Here is a 13,244-nt window from a genome sequence, read left to right as displayed (position 1 = left end):
TGGCTCTAAATCATTTTCTAATGCGGTCCCTCAGACTGTATTTGTGCTTGCATATAAAGTGAATTTATTTGAGCTGTTGCACTCATTTGGGTATTCAGCGCAACACCTCCGATCAGTGCTGATTCGCCATTTCTCTGTTGAACAGCACAACAGCAGAGAGCTTGACCAATCACAATGAGGCAGAGCTGCAGAGACGGTGTCGGGAGAGACAGCAAGAAATCGACCACATGGAGCAAGTGCTTGAGACCAAGATTCAGCTCCTGCAGGAGGTTCGTCCGCTCACACCTTCTGCTGAAGTTGAACTGACACACAGGTACCTCAAATTCACAAACCATCACCGTTTATCCCTGTGTGCTTCCAGGAGGCCCAGCTTGCACGCAGTGAGGCGGAGCGGATGGCCTCACTGGCTGGATCACACTCCCATGCCTCCCTACTGTCCCTAGACACCCCCATGGAGGACATCCCAGAGGATGAGAGGCCTCTGAGCATCCTGTCCCCATCCAGCACCAACAAAGACAGGTGCAAAACACACAAAAAAATCTCAACCATCACCAGTATCACACAAACCACGTCCCTGTCTCACCTCTCAGATGTTTGTCTGTGTTCAGGTTAATAGAGGAGCTGACTAAAGAGCTTCACTCCAAGGAGGCGCTCATCACAGAGCTGAACGGAGAGAAGACGACTCTCACACTCAGGGTGGGAGAGCTGGAGGGACAGGTCCAGGAGCTGTCTTCATCTCTGCTGCAGAAGGACAAGGATGTGGATGTATGTACACATTTTATTCCCGTTTTGAATGACACCTAATGTTAAAAGGCCTCTTAGGAAATGGTTTTGGCAAATGGATACCAAAAATGTTTTCAAACCTGAGAAGGTGATGGAACCCTTTAGCCTTTGTCGTTACTCAACTTGCTTTGCATAGGGGCCTCTTTTTAAATAACAGGAGGCCAGTCACAGCAGTCCCATACATGTTTCTAAGATTTTAGGACCTTGCTAGGATTTTCAGACATTTATAGGATTTGAAGTCATTCCTCAGATTTCAGGACATTTTTAGGAATTAAGGTTGTTTTTTTGTATTTTAGGACAATTCTCAGATTTTAGGACATTTGTAGGATTTTAGGAAGTTTCTAGGATTTGAGAACATGTCTAGGATGTAGGAAGCTTCTTGGATTTTAGGATGTTTCTAGGAGTTTAGGACATTAGGAGCTCAGCTAGGACCTCTGTCAGGGGCTGTTGGGGATCCTCCTGGCAATTTTTTGATAAGCAAGCTCTATTTTAATACTTTTTTTATGCACTCTACACTCTACTCTATGCCTTATCTACACTAAAAGTGCATAAACAATTCCAGTGTAAATCACTTTATTATGATAGTGAATTAGAAAGTGGTTGGGGGGGGGCACCCGGAGCCCTACCGAGGGCCAGACTTGGCCCGTGGGCCGTAATTTTAGTATCACTGATGTAGAGCATATCAGTCAAACCCTGTACAATTTATAAGAGCCTTCTAATATTACTGCATTCCTGTGGACCACCATGTCTCCTCCAGCCAGACTTCTATTCTAGAAAGAGGCTCCTGAAGCAGCATATGTGACATTCCTAAACCTTATTTTAACAGCTATTCATGTGGGTCAACGGAGTTATTTACACGCACAAACTACTACTTAACAAACACACAGCTGCAGCACAGCAAACACTAGTGGGACAGTGACGTCGTGACCAAAACTGGTCCTGGTCAGAAGTCAAAAACTGCAACAGGGTTATGAAGCGGCAGCCAGGCGGTGACATTGTTTCCATGTCCAGTAACGCTTCAGGCAGATCCTCTCTTAAAAAACCAAGAAATACTGATCATATTATTGTTCTGAAAAAAAACAAATGAACGTATCTTTTTATTTATTTTTACATTTTAGTGACAGTTTTAACAGTCACATTGTGACATCCACTCTCTGTCCAAAATATTATTCAACACCCATTTTTGAAATATCAAGAACATGTTTATGTCATATTTGTATGTCAACGTGTATATTATATTCCTGTCTCGTTGTTTCAAGTAAATGGTGTTTGTAAGAGCCAGAAGTCTTTGATGACAAATGGGAGGAGTAGCCTTAAGGGCTTTTTTGCCCTTAATCAAAATCTGAAAAGATGATGAGATGGATGACATGGCACAATGTCTGTATTTGATCATTTTTTTGTTTCAGTATGTGTTTTTTTTTTATCTTATTGTTTAGTGTTAGTGTTAGTACACACAGCAGGTTTATAGTCTGTCTCCTCTGTTACAGTTCTATCAGGAGGAACTTGGTCGAGAGAGGCTGCGCATCGAACAGGAGATGCAGGTATGTTGGTTCATTAGTCTTCACATGTTATTATAGAGTTGGCCACTAAGTGTCAGAGCAGTATCACAGTTTTAATATCAGAAAGACTCTGCCCTCTTACGGAGAAGTGACGCAAAACTATTTCACACAAGAGCTGACAAAAATGACATGAATAATTTGAAAATTGCTTATAGTATTTATTTAAGATAGAGGGAGATCAAAAAAATGCAACACAGTACCACAGAGGTTGTTGTACATAACCAACAAACTGTTTAAAAATTTGACAGTTTTTTCTAATGTTTTCATTGAAGACACTTGTAGTATTCCAAAATGCCCAGTACTGTGTTAGCAGAATGTTTTGTGAAGAAGTTAGCATAATAAAAGCAGTACAGCTACTCTCTGTGATACAATGGCATAGCAGAAAGTAAGTAAACATCAAGAAAAACATCCTGTGGTGATCTGAAACTGTGCTCGTCTTTGTGCAGTCCAACCCTGAATGCCTCATGAGTCGTTGGTGGTGGATTATTCCTCTAAATCAAACAGAGGCGAGGAACATGACGCAAAAAGAAAGTGCTTAGTACTGTAACACTGTGATGGATTCATTGAGCATCATGTGAGGCCTTCAGTGAAAGATCTTACAGAGCGTTCGTCTCATCACACAAAGTGCCAGAATCTCATTACATTTACAGGCTTAAGCTGTTCTGACATCCCCAAGGACACATTTCTGTCCTGATGGCTAATGAAACTACAAATGGAGGGGGGCCATTACCTTCCAGACAGCTCCTCTACCCAGAGGAAATCTTTACCATCAATCTGCACTTCTATGAATTAATAATCAGAACCATATTATTCATTTTTCTGGTGCAGTGCAGTGTTACTGGTGTTAGAGGTATGTGGATACAGCCTGGATGCTTCTAAGTGTTTACTGCGAACATATTTGTCATTGGGTGAGGCATTTTAACTTGGAAATCAGTTGTGAATGAAGATGCAAATGTATTCACCAGGAAAGGCTCTCTGCTTAGGTTTCATACTGGATGCATGTGTGTGTAAAAGTGTGTGTGTGTGTGAGTGTGTTCCTTACTATGGCTGAGAAGGACAAATGTGCTCCAAAACATTTCCATTCAGGGAAATGATGCCAAATACTCATGTGAAAATCCAAAACAAATACAACAGAAACGTTCTGCAAATGAAAAAACACGCTGCTAATACAGAAACAATGCAAAGTCACAAACCCCCGAAAACAAATGCAACAGTTATATTAAGTTGCATTAAATATTATATTAAACAGCAAAATCTTTGTAGGCATCTAGGGGGAGTATTAAGTGAAATACCAGGATGACACTGACACTAGCTGTATAAATCAGTTGCTCTTTTATGATAATCTTAAACTCAAAGGCTGAAAAATGTGCCTTTTTATGTGGCATCTTGACTTCTTAAATTCACTTTTCTTCCCACTTCAAAAAGAAACCCACTCTCTCCGCTGTTCCCTCTCTCTACTTCTCTTAGTTCAATTCAGTTTGCTTTATTGGCATGAATGTTTGTAAAACAATATTGCCAAAGCCTCAGATACAATTAAATGATGATATAAATAAATACAAGGAGAAAAAAAATCAATAACGATATTCAAATCAACAGCAATCCGTTGGATAAAAATAGATGCATAAATAAAAAAGAGCAAGGACATTTTGTTTTGTGTGTGTATGTGTGTGGTATGTCTACTGTATATAGACATAGCAATTAAACAAAAAAAATGTAAATAAAAAGTGAGATGTGCAGAAGAAATGAAGTATAAACGTCATGTCAGGCTGATGTTCAGGTTGTGCCGTAGGCTGGGACATGCACCAACACACCTCGCTGCTTCTATGACACAGACACTGTGTTCCCCCAGTAGATACAGTATCTACTGTGTTCCCCCAGTAGATACTGTATTTTTGTCTGGTCAGTGAGAGCATCAAAATCTTGGCATTTACATTTAATTTGTGTGAAGAACTTTGTTGTAATATCATCATATGTGCTACAGTGTAGCAGGAAATGTGTCTCTGTCTCCGCCTCTCTCTGTGGACAGAGCTGACGCAGCCTGTCTTGTTTCTCCCTCTCTCTCTCTCTCTCTCTCTGAGATATGCATCGTCTCTCTGTTGCTGTTATTTTTGGGGTTTGTGTTTTTTGAGCCACATCATTTCTGTGTATGTTGTGTGTTTGCTTTATATGTGTTTGTTTTGGCTCTCTGCAGCCCTTTTTTTCATTTGCAGCACATTTTTAGTGTTGTATTTTTGTATGTGTTTTTGAAGCTGCAGCAGGCTCATCCTAATGGAATTGTTTTTTGTCCATCTGTTGCGTTTTTTGCCCTTGTTGGCCATTGAAGTGCCTCGATTAGTGTGCACTGAAAAAATAAACAAAACTAGTTGAATGTTCGAAGATGGATAGCTGTATCTGCATACTGTATCTGCACTAAAAGAAAAGTGGGATAGCTTCTTAGAGTCTGACAAGACTAGTTATTTATGTATTTGTGTCTGAGTGTTTATATAGAAAAGAAAAGACATAGTCTTAGTATGAGTACAGCGGGGAGAGAATGTTTGCTTTTGAGGGGTGAATTTGAACTGTGTGTTGAAATGCAGGTTTTTGGGTCAGTGCAGAGGACATTTGCAAAGGGGGGAAGGGGGGGACATTTGTTTGTTGTTGGCGCATGTGTGTGCACAGAAATGGGGCAGCATATAGAAAGAAAGAGCATTTTAGTGATTCCAAATTATGCAGTATGCTATGAGAAATATTTTTGGATTTTAAGAATTTAAGGAAACTCCATTGCGGGTAAAATATGGCTAAAACGAAATGTGTTTCCATATTTTTTAGCTTTAAATGACACGTGTCTTTTACTGCGGTTAAATAATTCTAAATTATTACTTTTTCACAATTTAAGTTCTGCAGCAGTGACAGAAACTGATCATCCAGCTGCATTTGCATCTACTTACAGAAATCATGTGGGGGTCAGTGTGACGGGGGTCATTGTGACGGGGGTCTTGTGTGTGTGTGTGTGTGTGTGTGTGTGTGTGTGTGTGTGTGTGTGTGTGTATGCGCACATTCCCATGAGGTGCCTTCTTTCATATGTGCGTGTGTGCATGCAGGCATCTCGCTGGTTAGCAGTTTAGCGGCTCTGGTTTCAGCCAGGTTGTCGATAGGTCAGGTTGACCTTTGAGAGCTCAGCGACCCCGACACTGATATCAAGTTGTGTTGTTTCAGACAGACACTCGCAATAAGAGCTCTTAATTAGTTCCCCAGACGACACAGCCATTTAGATAAAATCTATGTCTGGAGAAAGAGGAAGAGGCAGGAAGGAAATATCATCTGGAACCTCTTTAGACAATAATTTTCCAAAATAATTTGTAGTAATTGGTACACGACTTAACTCTTTATGCATTTGATTTACAGACAAGTATCTTTGAACATTTCACAAAATATCTGATTAAAAAACTAAGCAGACTCAATACTCAGCTGCTCCTTTAGGCAAATTCAAACAAACATCAGATTTAGAGAAATGACGCAGGCCCATTAATTAACTTTCAAACAATCAGCAATCAAGCATCTCGAAGCAGACGCAATGTCCTCTACGACTCACACATTAATGAGGACGCACAAGATCTGTACTCTTATAGAAGCGCTTTGAGGACGAAAGTACACAGACGGTGGATAGAAGATTTTGCACGGAGTATCTGCATGGGAGTCACAGCGTAACAGCATGACCATCTGTTTGTGTGCCCTCGGGAAAAACAAAATTGGTGGTCACTGCAGAGATGCACAGTCAAATTAAAGAGAGAGGCCTGTTTGTTTGGACGAAACAGTCAAATCATTGTATAATATCTGCACCACGGCAACAAGGGATACAGACTCTAACCTTGAAGCAATGACATGTTTTGACAAGTCATGCTGGTCTGATGAGGGCGCTATTTAAGGACTAAAATCACCACACCAGTATGATTATACCATTACAACGGTATCTTTAGCAAGATGATAGCAAGTCAACTCAGTAAGCTTTTGTAAACATGCAATTTTTCTTACATTGCCAAAAAATGTTTTTCTGTATTATATATTTTATTCATTTAGCTTGAATTCTTTGTCGTGCCTAATACCAACATGGTGGGAAAGAGGATCCACTCTATATGTAGATATAAAAGGCTCTTTCAAAAGTAGCAAAAACACATCAGTCCCAATATCAGCTGATTACAAACTAATGGAAACATAGTTACAAATATTATATATCATCCTGCCAATAAATGCCACTAAATCCTATATACTGGACATTAAATTACATGTTTATTAATAAATAAAAAGACAGCAATTATATTGGCAATCTTGAAGCTGTAACCCAACCTGACATTCATATATGAAAACTGACTCAGACTATTTATTATTAAAATGATCATATATGAAGCACTGACTGTTATGCTGCCAATATGATAATGACCTCTATTCAGAGCTTATGGTAATATTTAACCTCAGGCAGTGTTTTCCTCACCACACAGCAGCCATCTTTAACTGCTGATATGTGTCATTTTTTTAATGCACACTGTAGAGAAAACATGCTTTTGTCTTGGCTTTGCCTGATAAAACACAAATGAATCACTAAAGGTGACGCTGAATACAAAAATAGAAATAAAATAGAGAATGAAAATAATTAGTGTCATTGGTCTGCTCTGTAGTTTAACATTTCTTTTAGCTTTTTTTTTTTCTTTCATTTTTTTAATGATAAACTTTAAAGTAGCCTCACACACACACACACACACACACACACATGCACACAAGCGTGTGAATAAAAACACACACACAAAATAAATAAAGAACAGTAGTCATTAAAAACAGGAACTGTTTAACAAAACAAATAAAGACATAAAATGATAATAGCAATAACAATAAAAGAAAATAAACAAAATACTCAAACTGTAAGTAAGAGGTGAAAGAAATGATAACAGCACAAAGCAAAATAATAGCTAAATAAATATGTTAAAAATAATAAAATTATATAGAAAGTAGTTAAACTATGAAACAGCCTAAAATAATCAAAGAAATAGTCAATAGATGAATAAAGTTCAATTAAAAGCTAAACTAAGGTTTAGATCTTGATTTTGCTTTTAAATATAAAAATAATCGCGATTTTTTTTTAATTATTATTATTTTAATTGCACATTTGGCAGCCCATATATATGCTATTATCTAATACGAATTTCTAGACTTAAAGCTTGTGCAAAATGTGGTGGCAAAACTGTTTGGTCATACCAGTATAGAAAAAATAAATAAATAAAAATAGAAAATAACGGTATGGAATAGAGTGTGTGTCTACTCTTTAATTTTACAGAGCGTCACTAATGTTACCATGCTAACTGGGAATTTCACCTGTTCAGTCAGGCGCACAGAGCTTAGTAAACCGGGCCGCAGGAAGTAACAGACTCCCAGGGGAACACGTCTCCGTCTCTTTAAAAGTAAACCCCATTTAAAGATAATATTCGCGGGTTTTACATTCTGCTGTGTATTTTAAAGTCAAAGTCGCCGTTCTGAATCGGAATTATGGTGGATGTTAATCCGTGGACATCTCCGTGTGACTGCACCGTGCCTCTCCACCCCCAGTTTTCTGTAAATGGTGCGCTCCGCCGCTGCAGGTCTGGTTCAGGCAGTCACATCGCTATCAGCCCGGAGGATCTCCGCACGCACGAAGCAGCGAGCCCGGTGAGCGCGTGTTTGCCTCTCGAGCTGTCGGTAAAGGCTCTGGAATGAATGAAGAGTCCCTTCTTTGGACGCAGACACCGGGGGGAGACTCAGAGGACTGTCCCGGGACGCCTGTTACTGCTCCGTGTCCGGATTATTACGGATCCCCGGGTCATTATTAACCTGACGGCGCGAGGTGCGGCTCGTGTGTCCGTGACAGCCGACTGATGGTGCAGAGGCGCGTGCGGTGCTGTTCGGAAACGCGAGAAAGCGTTTTTGGTGACAGCGCGAGGACGATTCCCAGAGAAATACTGCATCTGATTGATGACACATTCACATGACTCTGCTGTGGGAGTATGCGCCATATCCCCACTGCACCTGCTCCTCCTGCAAATGAATGAATGAATGATCCCGGGCTGATTGATATTTTTTAATTAAGAGTCACCATATCTGTAATTCTATTGTTACCTTGTGGTTTCCAGTCCTGCCAAAAATCTCATGTGCAACCATTTTCTACAAGCCTCTCCTTGTCTACCTCATTTAATTTATTGGTAAGCCATTGGATTTAAAGCCACTGCAAGGACTGATGAGGAGCTTTATACTATTTAAAAAAAAAAAAAAGCTTTTATTGTGCTCTAAAAGCATGTGCTCACTCTGATGCAGCTTTTGTGTTCACACTGGATCAAATTCATCATAAGGACTCAGGTGTCCCTCTGACAGAGTAAATAAGGATCATTATAAACCTGTGGAATGCTTGATCTCAAGATGAAGGAGATGTGTCGTATCTGTGGACGGGAGCTCTGCGGTAACCAGCGGCGATGGATCTTCCACCCCACCCCCAAGCTCAATCTGCAGGTGCTGCTGTCTCACGCTCTTGGGCAAGAGGTGACCCGGGATGGCAGAGGAGAGTTTGCCTGCTCCAAGTGCACCTTCATGCTGGACCGCATGTACCGCTTTGACACGGTGATCGCCCGCGTGGAGGCTCTGTCCATCGAGAGGCTGCAGCGGCTCCTACAGGAGAAACACCGGCTGAGGCAGTGCATCGGTGGGCTCTACCGGAAAACAAACGCAGAAGAAGGTGCTGTGACGTTACCTAACGAAGGGCCAGGTGATGGGATGGTGGACATTTCAGGTCTCACACATGCAAAGTACTGCGCTCTACTCCAGGATGATCTGGTCTACTCTTTGTATGAGTCCTGGGCCGACGACGGCTTGGACTGTCAGCACCACCACCACCCTCAGTGTCCTGCTGGTCCAGGGTCAGAGGTTACAGGCTCACATCGTGTTCCCAGCACTCCCAGGAGGTGCCGGGGATGTTCCTACTGGCGGGTGGCGGACTCTGACTATGAAGCGGTTTGTAAGGTGCCCAGGAAGCTGGCACGGAGTATTTCCTGTGGGCCATCAACCAGATATTCTGCCAGTGTTATTGGCGGGAGTGTGACTGGAGGAATTAGAGGTGTTGGAGGGGAAAAGAATAACATGGAGGAATCAGAAGAACCCGCCTCCTCTTTAACTCTAGTCCCAGGTTCTCAGGACCCATCGAGGACATCAGACAGCGATCGCACCCTGGCTGGACGAGCCAGCTCCAGCCCCTCTATAGCATCCCTAGAGACCGCTGAGGCCGTAACAGATGGGCTGCTGAGCTCCCCAAGGGAATTCATAGATGACCCAATATCAGACTCCCTCTCTGAGGAGCACATGGGGGCCCCACATGGCCAAGCCTCACCTGGACCCAGCCTCTCTCTGGCCCTCTGTTTGCTGCAGAGCTATGCCGTCTATCGGCCCGTCCTGAGCTCTAAGGGGAGCAAACTGCCAGTGCTGCTGCGACAGAGCTCCAGTAATGGAGGCTCAAGGCTGGCCTTTCCTGATCCTGTTCTGGGAATGTCTTACGGCACTCCCGAGGGAGAAAGAGTCAACCACGTGCCAACACCTGAGCTGGAGACTCCTCTGATCCGGCTGGTTGATCAGGATCTGAACTTGGCTCACATGGAGGAAGATTTGTTGGAAGATTTGTACAAGGAGTGTCCTCCCCCACGTCCTCACCAGGTACAAAACCTACACAAGGATGGTGATGAGGATACTGCAGGATGATTACACACAGCGGGGTAGTGCATTTTGGCTATGCACTGCAAATTTGCAGTATCTGCAGCGCTATGAGTGAACCAGCACCACAAGCATTCAAGCTTGACGTGCAGTCAGCTCACAAATCGAGCATTCTCTCCGCTTTTTTTTAATTGCTCAATTAGCCTCATAATCCCACTGTCAGTCACTTAAATCCTGCCTACAGCTTCCCGAACAAGCTTTCACCCATGAGGATGTGAGCTCCAGTGCCGTGTGTGTATATGTGTGTGTATGCACGTAGTTGCCTATGTGTGGGAATAACATTACATGAGCAGGTGAGGGTAAGCTGTGACACTCGACATGGCCTAATTACTCAGTGTGTGTGTGTGTGTGTGTTTGTGAGCACGCACAGAGATCATCAGTCATGTCAATCCAGGAGAAAGCATTCAGTGAATTTTTGACGAGTCAATATTTACAAATTTAAGATGCAATTGCTTTCATAATTACACGGTTTCAAATTAAGACTTTACAGGATCTGCGCTCTGATTCTCATCACAGCTGCCAAATACCCAGAAGCACGAACACACCCTGCAGACAATGACAGTCTCCCAGTTTTTCCAGTTACAAACTGGTGTGTTTCAGGATTTTCTGCCCAAGGACGCTACGTGTTCTTCAGTATGCATGTGTGCAATACTTCACTTTCTCTAGACAATTTTTGAGCAATAATTTTTGGAGGGTGTGTATTCGTCTTTATGTGATGTTCGAGCCGACTGAAGTAGGTTAGATGTGGGGAGACATTAAGAAACAGTGGCTCCACTACTGGCCTATTTTTGCTCAGAGCCCTTGAGGCAAAGTGATCCACGCAATGTCAGACCATCCTATCATCTCAACTGTGGTTGGCTGATACAATATCCCTATTTAAATGATATGTCAACAGAATCATTTCTAATAGAAAAAAATGTGATTCTTTTAATCTTAAGCACATTAAACCACAAATTGATTTTGGTGAATCAAAATATAAGTCAGTTTATCTAAATGACATCCTTCCATAGTGAGTGAGAGTTAGAAACAGGGTTATGTAAAGATAGTAGTCCCACAGAGCACTTAGAGCGCTCACTCGTGCTAACTCATGCATGTAGACACTCTCACACCGCCCCAGAGGCTCGCTACCCCAACATGGCTTTTTTACTAAGTACACACATGAATGAGCAGAGTTTGTAATTGTTGTTCACATATTACACAATCCACTGTGAGAGTTATTCAGCCTGCAGCCTGTATTTTTCATGAATTTGAAACAAAAGATATTCCTCACAAATAATTCAGCTGCTGGATTTGATCAGAGGACCAAACAGGTTAAAGGGTAACTTGAGTATTTTTTAACCTGGACCATATTTTCCTGTGTCTTTGTGACATATGGGAACAACAGTTTTTGGTCCAGTATTGAGTGAGACTGCTACAGATGGCAGCAGTGAAACAGGCTGTAGTGTAACTCTACAGGTCATTTGCGCATCATCAGTTTACATCCATTAAAAGTGCTTGTTTTTGCATCTGACAGGCTCAGATTGTACTTCTAACTGCCTAAAATTGTTATAAAAAAGATCCATATAGAGATAGACCTTTTTGTCAAAGAGCAAGATTCTTTTTGTTTGACCTGAAACGGCCCTAAAATCACTACTGCCAATCAATTAGACTTAATATGAATAAACAATAATTTTATCATTATAATACACACACTTCATTCAAAGTCGACAGAAACAAAACTTACAAAAACTTGAATTTGTTCATCTTTGCACTGTTCCAACAATCAATACCTCTGGTTTGGTTGAAATAAGCCCTCAATTCACTCAGTTAGATGTGAAACTATGCCGGCTATATACATGCTAAAAAAAAAACTTTATTTGAATGGAGTCTTGTGACTTAATTGAAAGTGTTTTCAGGGTTTTTTCTGGTCAAACATAAAAGATCTTAACAACAAGGTCTACCTCTGTAGGGATAGACCTTTTCCACAATGTTTTCAGACAGCAATCTGAGCCTGTCAGTGGCAAATACAAGTACTTTTAGTGGACGTAAATAGACATTGCACAAATACCTCGAGTGGTTACATCGTGACTGTTTTGTCACTGTTGGCTGCAGTGCTCTCTCTCATCTCAATTTTGTCACTAAGATACCAAAACATGGGAAAATGGAGCCAGGTTGAAAATACCAAAGGTGTAGTGTAACAGACACAGTGAGTGTCTTTTAGAACTTGAAACTCTAATATCTTATTCACTTTTATAACAGAACCTCGTTGAGGAGCAGCAAAGTCAGCTGAACCAGTATGAGTGTGCTGCTGGTCAGTGTGTCAGCGAGCTGCAGAAGGCCCAGCTCCAGGTCCAATCCCTGCAGGCCAAGATCCACGAGAGCGAGGCCAATAATATGGTACGCCTCATAACAGTAAGATTTGTTTGATAAATCCACATCTGAGAACTGATGAGATCTTAACAGTATTTCATGTTTCCATCTGTAGAAGCTGCAGGAGAAGCTGAATGAGATGGAGTGTGAGCTGCGTTCGATCCGCCAGGCTGCTCACAGTCAAGAAAGAACCATTCAGGGTCTCACAGAGTCCATCAGCACCAAAGACAGTGAGGTGAGAGTTTGTTTTTATTGTTAACACAGATGATATCAGCGTTTGAGAAGTTGCTTTTACTCATGATTTATTCTGCTTGCAGGCCCAGGAGCTGTACCGGCTGATGGAGGAGCAGAATAGCACGCTGTGTAAGCTGAGGGAAATGGTCCACCGCAACCAGCTTGCGCAACGCAAGGTGAGACACGGTGCACATACAGTGGTGCAAACTTTGATCCAGGATCATTCTTAATCGATTGTGAGAAATCTTTCCAGGCTGATGAAATACCGCTCTGTGTTTAGGCTCCAGAGGGGGTCAGCGAGTCCTTGACGCTCGCCCAGCTGCAGGGCGAGCTGGTGGGGGTGCAAAGCTCCTTGTTCTCCCTTGGTCTGGAGCTGGAGGCAAGCCAGAGGAGCCTGAGGCAGAGCCAGAGGCAAGGAGATGATCTGTCGAGGTTCAAGGACCGACTTAACTCTGATCTACAGGAGGTGCAGCAGCACAGGGAGGTCACTGAAAAGCACAACCAGGTTAGTGCTGTTGTGAATGTGTGTGTGAAAGAAAGTCTGGGAAGTATGAAGGATGCAGC

General features: G+C 42.1%; 1 protein-coding gene across 5 annotated transcripts in view; it reads left to right on the top strand.

Moving 5' to 3' along the window:
- LOC121951508 (myomegalin-like) overlaps positions 1-13,244 on the top strand; it is a 59,124-nt gene that overhangs the window by 18,539 nt on the left and 27,341 nt on the right. The window contains exons 6-13 of one of the 5 annotated variants that reach the window (XM_042497861.1): positions 146-269; positions 362-519; positions 609-765; positions 2,271-2,324; positions 12,336-12,473; positions 12,562-12,681; positions 12,764-12,856; positions 12,961-13,185. In XM_042497861.1, the coding sequence (XP_042353795.1) occupies positions 146-269; positions 362-519; positions 609-765; positions 2,271-2,324; positions 12,336-12,473; positions 12,562-12,681; positions 12,764-12,856; positions 12,961-13,185 (1,069 nt within the window). Of the gene's footprint in view, positions 1-145; positions 270-361; positions 520-608; positions 766-2,270; positions 2,325-8,611; positions 10,041-12,335; positions 12,474-12,561; positions 12,682-12,763; positions 12,857-12,960; positions 13,186-13,244 lie in introns of those variants that run through there. The other 4 variants (XM_042497859.1, XM_042497860.1, XM_042497857.1 and 1 more) reach the window with 4 other exon arrangements.

This window comes from Plectropomus leopardus, chromosome 12 (genome assembly GCF_008729295.1).
Source record: "Plectropomus leopardus isolate mb chromosome 12, YSFRI_Pleo_2.0, whole genome shotgun sequence".
NCBI lineage: Eukaryota > Metazoa > Chordata > Actinopteri > Perciformes > Serranidae > Plectropomus > Plectropomus leopardus.
Note: the sequence above shows the minus strand (reverse complement) of the source record. Positions and strands in the feature narration are given on the sequence as shown.